General features: G+C 36.5%; 2 protein-coding genes across 53 annotated transcripts in view; one reads left to right on the top strand and one right to left on the bottom strand.

The window, feature by feature from the left end:
• Window positions 1-15,310, bottom strand: part of LOC112495972 (protein REDUCED CHLOROPLAST COVERAGE 3-like) — a 109,838-nt gene that overhangs the window by 50,607 nt on the left and 43,921 nt on the right. Inside the window, exon 23 of one of the 4 annotated variants that reach the window (XM_052444633.1) lies at window positions 4,532-4,613. The exons of 2 other annotated variants lie outside the window; for them this stretch is intronic. In XM_052444633.1, the coding sequence (XP_052300593.1) occupies window positions 4,532-4,613 (82 nt within the window). Of the gene's footprint in view, window positions 1-2,433; window positions 3,036-4,531; window positions 4,614-15,310 lie in introns of those variants that run through there. One more of the 4 variants, XM_052444631.1, reaches the window with a different exon arrangement.
• Window positions 1-15,310, top strand: part of LOC102629279 (receptor-like protein 14) — a 146,281-nt gene that overhangs the window by 101,249 nt on the left and 29,722 nt on the right. The gene's annotated exons all lie outside the window — the stretch shown is intronic.

The raw sequence follows: 15,310 nt of genomic DNA, 5'->3' as shown, positions 1-15,310 counted from the left end.
ACTGTGATTCTCACCAGAGCCCGACGCAGGTCCACCTCTATTCCCTACAAGCTCTAATTCGGGGGAAGGAGAGATAACCAAAGGGCGTGGGTATTCAAGGGTACTCCTGCCATGGGAATGACCTACACTACTGGAGGGTCCTAAGTTATCAGTGGGTATTGGCACATCGAAGCCTGAGTCCCCTGACTCTTCATCACCCTCATCAACAATCAACTTCCTCTTCCGATTTGACATACCGGAATCCCAGAAAGGAAACAGAGAAAACTCGAGTATATGGACACAAAGAAGGCAACACAGAACCCAATCAACAACAACCAGAGGAGAAGTTAAAAGGACTATACCTGGAATAGACTGACACTGATAGCGCCGCCGTGACACAGAAAACACCCGGCGAATGGATACTCCGGACGCTGGAAGTGTGAGCAAAGTACAGAGAGAATTTGGTTGACGGCGGAGAAACGAATAACAAAATGATGAAGACCCCAGTTTAGGGATTTAAAACGAAAAGGGGAAAAGGGAAGCATTTAAGTGATGGGATATGCCAACTCCCCCCCCCATATATCGAGGATGGATAGCCCGTCGTTTCAAATTTCAAATACGAAGAGTCTGGAGATGCCGCGTCACCAACCGTTACAAGGGGCCAGGTTAGATGTAAGCCCAGATATGCTATGTACAGGTCACTTAGGCCCATGCTCAGATCGGGGCCTCCTCAGTAGAAAAATAATACATCAGGTCAGGCCCGTCTCAGTAAAAAGAGGGTCAGATGAGAAGCTCCCTGGGCTGGTGTGATTTGACCATCAGTTTCTACTCTTAACTCATTTCACTCGCCAGACCAGAAACTGGGGGACTGGTGTTGAGTGCATGAAGAACACCAGGTCGGCCATGCAACTAGTTCCATCCCAGAACGGATTGCTTCATCTCTTATATACGAGCAGAGCATGTGTGCAAGCATGAGCCGATCAGAGGAGAGAACAACCAGGGAAACATACCGACCAGAAATATATGACCGAGCCAATACTCATCCCCAGGAAAGCGGGAACACGATCCCACAAAACCGCGGTAGTTGCGTTTCTCCCAGAACGGTTGAAGGACACGCGAGATCCACGTTTGCCCACAATCTAACAGTTAGAGTCCCATGAGGGACTACCACCACCCGAAAAAGGAGGAATCAGGGGCAAACGGAAAACGTGGGACAAAGGGCGGCTATAAAAGAGAAAGACATCGAAGAAGAGAGGGGGAGAAAAAAAGAGAGAGAGGGGAAACGCTGCCAAATTGCAACCAGGCCATTTCCTTACAAATTTCCTGAAATCATATTACATTGTTTTCCCGTAAACACCTTGTGCTAACTTAGGCATCGGAGGGTTTACGCCGGCAAAACCACCGGCGTCTCTGATCCGTTTTTGGTGAACGCAGGTCTAGCGAGGGAAAAGAAGGTGATTCCAGCCTGAGTGGTTCGAGCAACAGTCAATAACGTAAACGTTGGTGAAAGAATCTGGTCGGTCTAAGGACGAGCAGATTTCAGCATCAACACTCGTACTGGCGCAAACTGTGGTTCTATTTCGTTGATAGATGTATTGACACATGCTATTATTGGCTTTTCAAATATGTTTGTGCTTACTAGCACATACGGTTCGCCCGTGTATAACTTATCGTGCTGTATTATGTATCCGTTGGCTTTTCTCCAAACAGCTATGTATCCATGTTTGTGTTTGTTCAAATTCTCAATTTGACTTTACAATGAAGCTAAGTAGTATCTGTCTTGCCAGCTCTGACTTCTCGGCCTCTGTACTGCTCTTTCTTGAGGTATTATCTTCGCCTTGGATACTGGACATTTTGTCAAGTTTATCATCTTCTGCCTCACTTGTGTCATTTGAAGAGTTCGACTCATTTGAAACATTTGAATCTGCATATCCAGGATTTATTTGCCAACCTCTCATTGGCACAAACTCAGGTGCATGCGGGTTCATGATTCTTGAAGGCCCCAACAGGTTTCTTTCCATAATGGAAGAGTGGTATTTTGGAAATCCATGTTTCATCATGTAAGAATAATTATTTCTATAATAGAGAGGCGACCTTGGCCCACAAGGAACTCTAGCATCAGCCGAAGGTACAGCAGGTTCAGCAAGCATACCTTGACTAGTTCGCGCATCATAAATATCTGCTACAGAGTTCAGCAGATGAGTCATGGAGACAGCTCCTGGGTTGAATGGTTCAGCTGCAGCAGAAAGCTTACTCCCATTTGTTTCCATGGGCTTTTCCTCATTAGAAGAAGAAGGAACTTCCTCGGTATCTGCAGCAGTAGTTTCAGATTGAGTTACACTTCCATGAGTTTCTTGAGAACGACCATCAACTGGCACATCTTCAACTGGAGAGAAATGGTTATTCAACTCCGCCTTTGATGTCTCAGGAGGATTACTGCACATCTGCGTTTCAGTTTTTTATTCAATTTCTTCATCAGGTTTCTCTGGTAATGGCTTTAGAACCGTACCTGGTGGTGCCACAGCTACTTCTTTGTAAGACAGCGACTTGGAAGCCATGGCAGTAAGGTTTGGTGGACTTGCATAAACTTTGGAGACGGAAGCTTTTGCCTGCAGTTTAATTGAATCCTTCATGCCTGTTAACTCAGTGGTGGTGGTCCTTGAAGCTTTTTCCCGTGCTGGAGATAAAATTTCCCGTCTATTGCCCTTTTCTCTAAGATTTGAATGTTCACAACCATTGACATTTAGCTTTGTAAGAAAAGGTCGCCTCCGGCTGAGCTTCCGAACAGCAGCATTTCCTGACCTACCTTTTGGATTGGCTTCTTGCCACCCCTCATCTGAATTTGTTTCATAGACAAACTCACCTGAAATTGCCGGTCCATATCTAGTAATATTATCATTCTCTTCTGGCTCTTCAGGTTGAACACTGTCTTCCATTACTTCCTCAGTCTTGCTTTCCACTATAGTCATACTTTTTTTCAATCCATCATGGGGCAGTGCATCTTCCACCATCATATCATGATGTGCTCCATGAATCTTTTCCCTAATCTGCATTACCTGAAAAAAATAAATAAACAAAAATAAACAAAAGCTTTTTAACTTGTATGCATATAAAATGTCAAAAATTGAGCACATAGAAATATTTCATTTTAAGTTACAATCATCTTGTAATTTTACAGTAGCAAAATTTATTACAACAAATCCGGACATAACATGAGGCAGAATTCAGTGGAACATAAATGGGAATTTGATATGCACATGCCTGAAATGTTGAAAAAAACACTCAGTGAGAAATTATGCTAATATATATTATGTTAAACTAATGAAATTCTTCGGCCTTTTGAATCATGGAATTTTCAAAAAAAATAATCAAAGCGAAATACTTTATTAGTGTCTTAAATTGTCAACCATGTAATACTTCAAATTAGCACACAATAATCCTGTCTATCTAATGTGTAGTATTATTTGGTTCTCTAAGGCCTACAAGATGGGGGAAAAAAAAAGGGAAAAACTCCAACTGCCAAATCGAAAAATGTTTTTCTAGAATCAATAATAACAACCATTAAATAAGAGTAGAATGGAAGAACTCCATCTCCTAGCCAAAATGATAGATCTGTCATATCCATCCATTGCACTTCAAATTAATGGTTTCTTCTCACTCTGTTCAAGGTTACAGGGGAAAACAAAAACTATCACTCGTTCTGCTCATCATCACTGAATTTCTAAAGAACTAGCTGCTTGACCAAGCAACCCTCCATCATTGGCTACTAACTATCAGCTGGCCCAATCTATGGCCATCAATAGATCAGAACCTTCTAAAGTTTCAATCATGTCTGCGATCTGTATAAGCATGTTAGATAAGTGTGATTCTATGCCAGAAATGGATGTTTATAATTGGTGCCTTCAGAGTTCACTCAGAAAAGTAGAACTATTATCCTGCAATAGTTAGTTGCATTTTGCATGGACAACAAGTTTATTCGTGTAATCAGCAAATCCAAAACTATATGCAGCCAGCAGAGTGTACCCTAAAATACCAAATCCTAACTACAATTAGTTTAAGAATCCATTCAGATGACATCACAAGGAAAAAGGAACAGAGAACAGCAGCATGCTTAATGCTTCATTTCACATAGCTTTTCAAATAGATCTTATTTGAGTAGAGTTTTGCTAGTAAAGATTTTATAAGTAAAGTTTTTACCCAAAAAATTTGTGTTGTTTGGTTGTCAATAAGGGCTTTTATTAAAAATTATAAAATTACTTTAATAAGCAAATTTTTTAAAGTTATGTTTTGAAAAGAATAAAATAAGATTGTCAAATAAGTAGAGAATATTTTAAATATTTTAATATTAAAAAAAAACTTTTTAACCTCTACTCTCAAAAGCACAAAATTTGAGGTTTTGGTAGTAGAGGCAAAATAGCTTATTTCATTTTCAAGAGCTCTACTAAAAAAACAATTAAACAACAACAAAATTTTTGATAAGAGCTTATAGGATTAAATAAAAATTTATGACCATTAGATAAGTCATACCAAACAGGCACTAAGTATGTACTACCTTTGCACGTCGTTGTTTCCTATGTGCTTCGCTTCTTTTAGAATCTTGACCAGGACTTATGTAATCCAGGAGATCTGATACACTGCAAAAAGCGATCATTATAGATCTTGGTGCCACAAGAAATAATCAACAATTCAGAAACAAGTAATGTGGGAATACCCTATTAATACCTAAGGTGACCTTTACTCGCAATGGACGCATCTGGCTTTGGAGTTCCATTCCGTGCCGCTTCTTGCTGATCTAGAGCTTTTGATTCAAAATACTCCAGCCATGCAGCAGCATCCTGTAAAACGAAAAAAAAAAACAACAAAATAACAAAAATCTCTTCCCATCAATAATATGGAACTTGAGAAATTCTCTCATGACAGTTAAGATTAGAGGTGGCAAAATGGATTATGACACGATTACACAACATAATATGACATATGACCCCTATTTTTGTTGACAAATATTGACACGATCAATAAATGAATTGACACGACATGATAAATAACCATGTCGTATATGTTTTGGACCATCTCAACATGATTATACATTTATAACACAAATATCAATTATTATGTGTTAATATTATTGGGAAAAAAAAACTAAAATATATACTAAACACTAAATTAATGACTCATGTCATACTCATATTATGTTATAAACTTATTCATGTCATACTTATGTCATTTTAACTTATTTATAACTTATTTTTTTGACACATTTGTTATTTTTAAATTAATTTTTAATTTGTTTGTATTCAATATTAAACAAGTCAACACGATTAATAAACGGGTCATATCTGTATTTTGATATTTTGATACGATTAATGAATGGGTCATATCCATATTTGACACCAAAATAGGCCGCCGATACAATTTGTTTTATATCATAATATCACTTGTAAAAGATTGACAAGAGAGAAGCCAACTAGCCAAATTGCACAACAGAACCAATTAAAATATGACTACATGTAGTCACCTGAGTACGCAGATCTTCTAGTCCAAGCTTTGCTTGGAGAATCTTCAGTGTAGTTTGCTCATGTTGCACACTTAGTGAATATGCCTCCATCAAAGAAAGAGCTATGGCTATGGCATGATAACTTGCAGCTGTCTGTCACGTGAAGAAATCAAAAAAATGCTGAGTTTACAGAAAGATTTATAAGTCTAAAGAGTGTGTATACATGCGTAAATAGAGAGAGAAAAACCTGTATATGGTCATCTCCTAATAGTCTTTGGTTGCATTTAAGGGCCTCATGCAAATATCTAAGAGAAAGATGAACATTTCCCATGCCCTCTTCCATCATAGCCACATTTATGTATGTTGCAGCTGTGTTTGGATGTGAAAGTCCACAAGTAAAATGCAAAAGAAATAAGGCATGATTTACATATCTGCCAATAGTACGGTATAATCAGGAGCTAGAGCCAATAAAAGACAAATAAAAGCTAAAGTAGGTAGATAAAAACTGCATTAGTTCGAAGCAGACTCAATACAAAGGTATACAAAGGTCACATATGAATAAATAAACCTTAATCAGTTAGAGAATGAAAATCACAAAGTTGCTTCGGTAAATCAAGTAGATCTACTTACTTAAGAGCCAATTCAATGTGTTGAAGGCGATAATAGAAAACTGAAAGATCCCCAAAGCTTTTCATTGTATCTGGATGGTCAAGACCAAGTTCCCTCTCATTAATATCCAATGCCTTCTGCTGATATATAGTTGCCTAAAATGAAGAAGAAGATATCTTGAGCACATACGAACGCTACTCTAACACTCAGACGCAGATGGCATTAGACGAAATGCCTGAACATAAGAACCATGAATGTGTTTGATTTAGTTAAAATATATAATCTGATATCAAAATTATGCTAATACCTGTACATGTAATTCCCAAATCCAGAAAATTATAATTCCTAATGCATATCTTTATACAAGACCATAAAAAGTAACCATAACACACAAAGTTTCAAATCAAATGTCCCGCTGAATGAGAACCTCCGTACAGAAGGACGTTATAATTATACTCGGCTTAGAATCACCAAGTTGACACTGAAATACAACTGAAGATTGTCGTACCTGATTAAAGTCTCCAGTGTGGTAGAGAACTACAGCTAGAAGACTGTAAGCACTTGCAGTAGTCCGATGGTAGGGACCACAAACAGCTATCACCCTTGCCAGTGCCTTACAATGCAAGTAATACATCATATGAGATCAAGAGATGCCTTATTTTGAAAAGAATAATGTAATTCTTACGTATAGATCGAGTGGGTTATTACCTTTGTCCCATAATTTACAGCATCTTCTAGTTTTCCTTTATCAAGGGCAATTTTGGATGACTCTAATAAGGTCCGTCCATCGGCTGAAGTGCAACCTACATGCTGTAGAATGCCATAAAAATAGCACAATTACATTCAATTTACAAATGAGTGACTCACTGAGAATGTAAAAACTAAATCAAAACACAATTAAGAGAGAAAATAGTCTCACCTTGCACACAGGAACCATGCTGACAATATCATCTCTCGTGAATGGGTTTGTGCAATCCATATCATAATCTCTTGGAACCAACTCCAACCCAACCTGGGTGAAGTTTACAAGCAAAATTCAAGCTTTGAAAATAATCGGCTGCCAAAGGAACCGAAAAGACGATACCTTACCTTATGGCAAAGCCCACGTAGAATTGAAATCTTTCTCAAATGCTGAAATTCACCTTTCAGGGACCAACCAAATCTTCTGCCAAGAAATGTTCGTAGCCACTGCAATCTGAGGATATGATCTTCATTCAAGCTTTGCTCATCTTCCATCTCACAACAGCCAAATAAGAAATTTAGGGAAGAAGCTATAGCTGCAGATAGGTCTGATAAATAGTCAACAGATGCGATGACTCCTTTGAGTACATGCTTGAACGCTCGAGTAACCATCTCATGAATACAAAGTGATTGTATGTGAGGAAGCTTCTCTGCAAGTTCAACCTGAATTTGAAAATGGGATTAGAACCAACAGAAGAAGAATACCAGGCTTTCAAGTATTAGCATGTCAATTTCTCAAAATATTGTATGTCATACAACATACAGTAATATCTAAAGATGACAATAATTCAATGTCTTGGAAAAGGTCAACAATGTCAAAAATTCTATCATGTAGTACAATTTTCAAAAAGGAACATTGATAATTCAATCCAGGAAGACTTGGGGGATTGTTTACATATAGAAAGATAAGTTGGGGGCTTTGTTTACATAAAGAAAGACAACATTTGTTTATTCCGATTTCCATGGGTGAATAGGTTACATGTCCGAGAGAGAAAGAGAGGGAGAAATTCCTCACCACACGACCTAAAGAGCGCATTTGTAGTCCCCTTAAATGCATAAAGTCTGTCAGTGTGCGGCCATCAACTGGAGAAAGTTCAAGTGATCCAAAGTCTGTTACCTAATAAAGAATGGAAATTAGTCCATAAACCATCCCCACACGTCTTAATTGGCTGCAACAAAGGCCCTAAATAAATTAAATAGTACCAGCTTTGGTAAAGCAATGTCATCATAATACTTGTATGCCATTTTCATAAGCTCATCCACTGCCTGCACAAGAAATTAATTTTACCAGCCATTCCATATGAAAATAAAACAAACCAAATTTAGCATAATGAAAACACAAAAAGTAGCAAACTTTACAGTTGAAATGCAAAACAAATTTGAGATTCTGAAACTTTTGAATGAAGGCCAGTGCCAGTTTCTTTCAATCGCAAGAAGGATTCTTCCGAAATTAGTTTTTTCAATTCCATCTCACAATTGAGCTCGCCATTGCTTTGCTGTCTACCATTAACTCCCACATTCATGCTGCACGGTCCATTGTCATTTTCAGTCTTAATATCATCCCCAGACCTCGTTGACTTGGTATCTGTTGGAGTTTCCTGCTTTTGTAGATGCTGCACCCAACAAGAACCAAGTTCTCATCTAATAGATCTTTCTGAAGCAGTTGGCTCCAGCTCTAACTTTGCTAAACTCTGTTTAATAACTCTTCTTACAAGATTTCTAAAAGCTTCTGAATTATCCAAATTGCACAGAGGTAATTGGTCTCCTCTAGCTGATTCAGCACTGAAAGACTTCTGAAGTACAAGCCTTAAGCTGCAATAAATAGTTTACCCTGTCAGAACAACTTAAATGGAGAAAGACATAAGAGTATATGAAACAAAGGCAGAATCCACCAAAGAAGGCCTAAATACTTTCTGAAATAGCACAATCTAAAAAGCTGATGACCTATTGCAGCAACTGAGCATCCACTGTAATTATACTTTCCTTTATCCTTTATTTGAACATCGATGTCTGTTGGTTATTTTGTTAATATAACAATTACAAACCAATGTCAGAGCACATAACTATAAACACTCAACCATTATTGTGAAAGCCATAACTAGATATCAGCTCTCTTTTCTTTGGCCTATTCATAAACTTAACACTTGAAGAAAACCTGGTTTAGAAATCTGACATCAACTCCCCTTAAGAGTTCAGACATCTACTGATTAGATCCCATCTAAACAGGAAGAAAAAGGAACAGGTGCTATCCTTTCTTAAGAATCCCCAACACCAGCATTTCAATCCTGTTCTATCTGGTAAAAATAAAGAGAATAACAATGCTCTGCATCATGAATTCAACTGTGATAGACACTAAGCAAAGAAGCTCATAACAGTTAGCATTTCTAAGATATCTTGCAGAATAGCTTAAAACTGTTATTGGTTGAAAGATAATTTTTCATATCTTACAGCCATTCTCCATCAGATAAAGAGTGAAACATCTTAATCCGACTGAAAAGCCACTCCCTGACAAAGGTAGAGCTATATTATTCCGCCCACGTAAGTAATTTCAGCTTTGATGAATGTCTTTTATGTGTGTGTTCTGTGAAAGTAAGCATAAGAAGTAAAGGAAAAATCGACTTACGTGAACAACTACACTCTCATCTGCAGTAACACCGTTTAGTAAATTCCTTTGAGCAACTTCTGCAGCAGACATACTAGATGACTGATTTCCTTTAATAGTAACCTCATATTTCAAGCTTCCATCTACTGTATCACATTTTACTGTAATGGACAAGTCTCCCACCCAATCTTCATGCAAGATTGCCCCCTTTTGGACATTGATTGTATCTTGAGTGTGTAAATTTGAATCAATGAGACGGCGTATTGCTCCAACAGCTTAAAAAATAGAGACGTCAACCTTTTTTGGATCAACCATGTAAAAAACGAAGACAAATAAATAAGTGAACATTAGGCTTACTTAAGATGGGGGAAGTGAGGTGAGAGAAAGAGAAGAATGTTGGGGAAAAATCAGGTTTTTAAATTTTTATAAAACCTTTTGAAGATCGCTCTCATATAATATATAAGAATTCGTATTCTAGAAATCGTACCTTGCAAATCCGAGTTGGCTTTTTCCGCTGAAGTGATTTAGGCTCCTAGATCACGATCTGCCACCACCACTCCTGTTAGATCACGATCCGTCACCACCACGCTTGTTAGATCACGAACTGTCACTAATGATCTTCCAGGTTATGACTCAGGTTCGATCTGCACTTGACGTGTGGGCGCCTTTATCACTACCAAAACAACTAGCACGAGAAAATCTTTCTCTCAATAATGGAGAGAAAAATCTTATTCTCTGATTTGTATAAAGTGGCTTCACTTTTTTTTCTTTTAGAGAAAATAAGCCTTATATATCTCCCTTTAGTGAAAACCCTAGGCTCCAAATAATGCCCTAAATAAAACTCACGTTATTTTCTTTTTCAATAGGGGACCCACCTTGTAAAATAACATAAGGCCCCTTATACAAAAGTTAATTAAATGGAGCCTCCCACTAAATGATATATTTAGGCTTTTGACCCAAATAGCTAGTTATCTTACTTATTAGTCCAGTAGTGGTGCAGTCAATTAAATGAGCTAACCCGGGGATCATTTGGGAACATACAATAGTGGCTACAATAATTAGGCCTGTAATTAAACTAGCCCAATTATTTAATTCCAAATCTACTCCACTAAAAGATTGGAACTGACTTCCATAATTGTATGCTCGAATAATAATTCGTCCCAAGCCACATTGATTTCTTTACTGCACAATCCTTTGTACCACATCGTTAATTAAATTGATATCTCAACTGTCCAATCAATTTAATAACATCTTATTCCTTGATCCTTACTGGTTTTCTCTAATGATCATTTTCAACATACTAAATATGTTGACACACTCTGGCCAGAGAATTCTATGATCAAGTACCGAAAACCTATCAAGAGATGTGTTGTACAAATTCTATATTGTTAATCCATAACTCCAATACTCATAATTGCTCCCACCAAGATACCGGGTAATCTTGACCACAAGGATGTGTCGTGCCCATTGGTAACTCAAATGAAATAACAATCACAATCATGAAATTATAATTAACTCAAGATTAAGATTACAGTAAAATCAACGCCTATGAGATTTAATAAGTCTGACAGTTATTACAAAGTTAATTAAATCTCATATGTGATCCTGTTCAATGTAGTCGTACTACATCAATAAATTCATACATGATTAAGACAAATCATTCAATGAATTTATTACAGTCTATACCTAAATAAAGTGCCCAACTTTATTTATCAACTGCGAACTAAATTTATTTAATCATAAGATAACTTGTATTTATGTCTTCTGTGAATCCACATGGTGATCACATAAATACATATAATATGATTAAATGGACTTTAATACAAATATTAATGCAATTAAGATATTTGAATAAAATACCTCATTTATTTTATTAATCAGAAAAATTGTTTATTACAATTAAATAAACACATATGCTTTTAAAGAGCATATTTTCCCAACAAAGAAGTCATAAAACTCGGAGAGTTTCGGCGTCGGGTGAATGGCCGCCATGTCCAGACTCGGAGAAACCGCCGATGAAACTGGCGATGACGTGGCGCGGGGCCCGCTTCGGTTATCTGCTGCTGCTGTTGCTGCTCCATCAGACAGAGTGGCAGAGTTTAGTGAAGGTCGGTGGGGCCTACTGCCGTTCTTTTGGCACATGACTCTGATGATGGCGGCGATCGGGAGTTTCTGGACTTGGAGAACCGTGTGGTGCACGCGACGATGTCGAGAAGCCGCCGCACGTGTGCCACGGCCTGAGATTCCTCTGTGTAGTCCACTGCCAAGGACAGTGCCAAAAATGTAAATAACAAGGAATTGCCGGGCAAAGTTTTTTACTTTTATTATTTTATTTCTTTCTTTTAAATATTAATTGAAATATAAGTAGAGTTATTTGAAAGCCCTAAACTATTCGTCGAATTTATTTTTGAAAATAATTTTTTATAATTAAAATATTTCTAAATTAAATTACAATTATAAGTATTAAAAATGATAAAAAATAAATTTTTTGCTCCTTAAACAAGTCTTTAAATAAAATTTTGTTAATTTCTAATCATATTAATTATTCACAATAAAATTAGTAATTCTGAAATAATACACTTCTACAAACCTTCTTACTTCTGTTTACATTTCTGCCAACTAATATTCTTTTAAGGGTAATAGATTTTAACGCCTGGTTGAAAATTAGGATCACAAAGCGATAAGTCGTTTTTATATTAAATTGACTGTTCAATTAGTACAGTTGACTATATAAAAAAAAATCAATAAAACTTTGAATATCAACTAGAAAAAGTTTGTTAAGGCTCGTAAAAAGATTGGCAAAATTTTGTCATTTAATGATTAAACTAATAATGCTCCTAGAAATGAACTGCTTATTCTGTAACTTCTGAAATTTCTAAAGTTTAGGCCAATTACTTAAATGCACCTTATTATTGTACTTTTGAGACAGCTTCAACTTTGACTTGAAATGCCATTTGGGCTTGTAGTTCAGTGGTGAACTATTGCTCTTAAAATTAAGAATGACTATGAGGGCAATAGTTCAAATTTCTACGGACTCAAACTCTCTCAATTAATTATAATTATGTGGAGATTACTTATAACATTTTTTTCCCTTGCGAAATGCGAGTGGAGTAGAGACATCCCTCTCTTATGAGGGATATTTGGCTGGGCATGTACTTTATAGAATAAAAATATAATAATGTAAGTCACAGGTATATATCTAATTGTAAATATCAGTGATATGTTGTCATTTGTAAATATCTATGTGTAATACAGTAACCTGATACTTAATCAGTTAAAAAAAAAAACTTTGACTTGAAATGATAAGGAAAGTTAAGTCCAAAATGTACAGCACAAAAAAGCATGGTAACGTTCCAAGTGTGCAGGACTAAGTGGACTGCATCAAATTGGTTTTTTTTTTTAATGTTAAAAAATAAAATACTGTCATTTATTTATTTATTTAGTCAATTAATATAGTCAATAATTTTTTTCACTTTAATCTGTTTTTTTCAATAATATTAAAAAATTCTTAAAAAACATACAATCAAATCAATATAGTTTACTAAAAGGCAAATGCTAAGTTACAATAATTGTAACATACATCCCTAATGTGAACCACACAAATTGTGGATCATACAATTTTGTGTGGTTCACATAAGGGATGTACGTTACAATTATTGTAACTTAGAGGCTCCCGCCTTGGCTTTATTGGACTTGCCTCTTCCGGAGATTGGAGCCATAGTGATCTTTCCTCTTCAAGAACTTGGAGCCTACTCACCTTATTCCCATTCCTATCATCAATTTAATGACTAAACAAGTTATTCATTTGGATTTCTCCATTTCAATTCTCATTCCAGTTTAGTAAACACAGCCTTAAAGGAGACAATCCAACATGCAGGCTAAAAATAATTGGTGGTGTTGTGGAAGTTTGAATTCATAGACTTACAGCTCAGTCTAAATGTTCATTAAGTATAATTTAAAAATGAGCATTATTACCAAATGGTTGTGGCTCAGTTGGCAACGCAGGTTGAGTTTGTGGGAAAAGCTCTTGGGTTCAATCCCCACTAAACACGTCGTTTGGGAGGGGTAAAGAGCTTTAACTGTGACTACACCCCAAATTCGGATTAGTCGGGATCCAATTGCGTTTGCCAGATACCGAATGGCTTACACCAAAAAAAAAAATCAGCAATATATATATTTTTACTAATATTTGAATAAATATATGTATCCTTATTCATATTTTATCAAAAATGGATTGTAAAGAGGTTTGATGGAGATTGTTTTGTGGGGCAGGCACGCGAGGATCCAATGGATCTCACAGCGGCATCAACAAATTTTTCATTTAAAAAATATATAAAATTACATTATTTTAATTTATAAATCCTATCAGACCTGCCAAATTAGTATGCGCAGGCGCGCACCTCTTCAGCCTTTTCCCGGATTGTTGGGGACCGCAGACTGCAGCTCACGGTTGAATTTTCCCCGTAGCGTTCTTGACGTACGCCAATATTTTTAGTCAGCTTTAACTTTAAGCCTTTGTTTTATAAAAATTATTTCACCAGCAGATAACATGTATTTTGGGAAGTTTACATTGTGAAAGAAAGATATGCCTCAATTCACTCGTATCTTGTTCAAGCACATGCATTCAAAAGGCACAAATTGGTGGTCTAATCTATTGTGAAGCCTTGTACTTCATTTACATGATTATAGTCATCAGTGTCTTTTGCTTATTCGTTCACTTTTCCTTTCGTTAGTTATTGCGGAAACGCGTTTGAGTAGTCATCAAAATATGCATCAAATGTTGTGGCAATGAATAAATACAAAAAAGAGAAATGGGATTTGAAAACAACTCTCACAATCCGGCTGAGACGCCGCAATTTCGTTATGCAGCAAATGTTGTTGTGCCAATAGCCATGCACCTCAAACTAACCAATTTGCATCTTCAATTATTTCTTTGGTCGGTACTAAAGTCAAACTCATTTTGCCATAATATTCAAGTCAATATTTCAACATTCTTTTCTCTCTTGAATCTGGTCAAAGGTTTTAATTCACTCGTATCTTGCTAAAGCAGATGTAATATTCTCACTTACTTTGTTCAAAACTAGCTAGATATAGTATAGCAACTCATTTGAATGATGTGCTAGAAAGCAAAGCGAAACTTGAAGGAGATATTCTAACATGCGGGCTCTAAAAATAATTTGTGGTATGCTGGAAGTTTTAGTTTATAGATTTAAAGCTCAGTCCAAAGATTTATTAATATTAAGTGTAATTTGAATATCAGTAATATATCTGTTTCTATCTATATTTTGTTAAAAGTGGATTATAAAGAGGCCAGATGAGGATTGTTGAGGACTGCAGGCCACAGGTAGGGATGGCAATGGGGCGGGGTGGGGGTGGGGATGCCTACCCCATTCCCCACCCCATTAAAATTTTTTGCCTCTATTCCCCACCCCATTCCCCAATAAATTTAGTGGGTTGGGGATGGGAAATCCCCACGTGGGGAATGATTCCCCCATCCCCACCCCATTCCCCATTTACTTGTTTAAATTTTTTTAAAAATCTCTAAAAGTTTGAAACAATATTTTAAACTGATATTAAAAGTGAAAAATATTTAAAGAGAGCAGCACCTTAAAAGAGAAAAGAAAATATAATAATATTTTAAAGTTAAAAAATATTGTAGGGTTTTCTTTTACTCATATTATGTTTATATTACATAAAAATTAAAAAATTATTAATTGACATTATAGTTAATAAAATAAAAATTGAAAACATATTTATATATAATGGGGATTGGGGTGGGGGTGGGGTGGGGAGTGTAATACCAAACCCCACCCCGTTAATAATTTGGGGATTACTTTTCTCCCACTCCCCACCCCATTCCCCAAAAATTATTAAAAATTTTCCCC

This window comes from Citrus sinensis, chromosome 7, assembly GCF_022201045.2.
Source record: "Citrus sinensis cultivar Valencia sweet orange chromosome 7, DVS_A1.0, whole genome shotgun sequence".
NCBI classification, from domain to species: Eukaryota; Viridiplantae; Streptophyta; class Magnoliopsida; order Sapindales; family Rutaceae; genus Citrus; species Citrus sinensis.
This window is presented reverse-complemented; position numbering and strand designations above follow the sequence as displayed.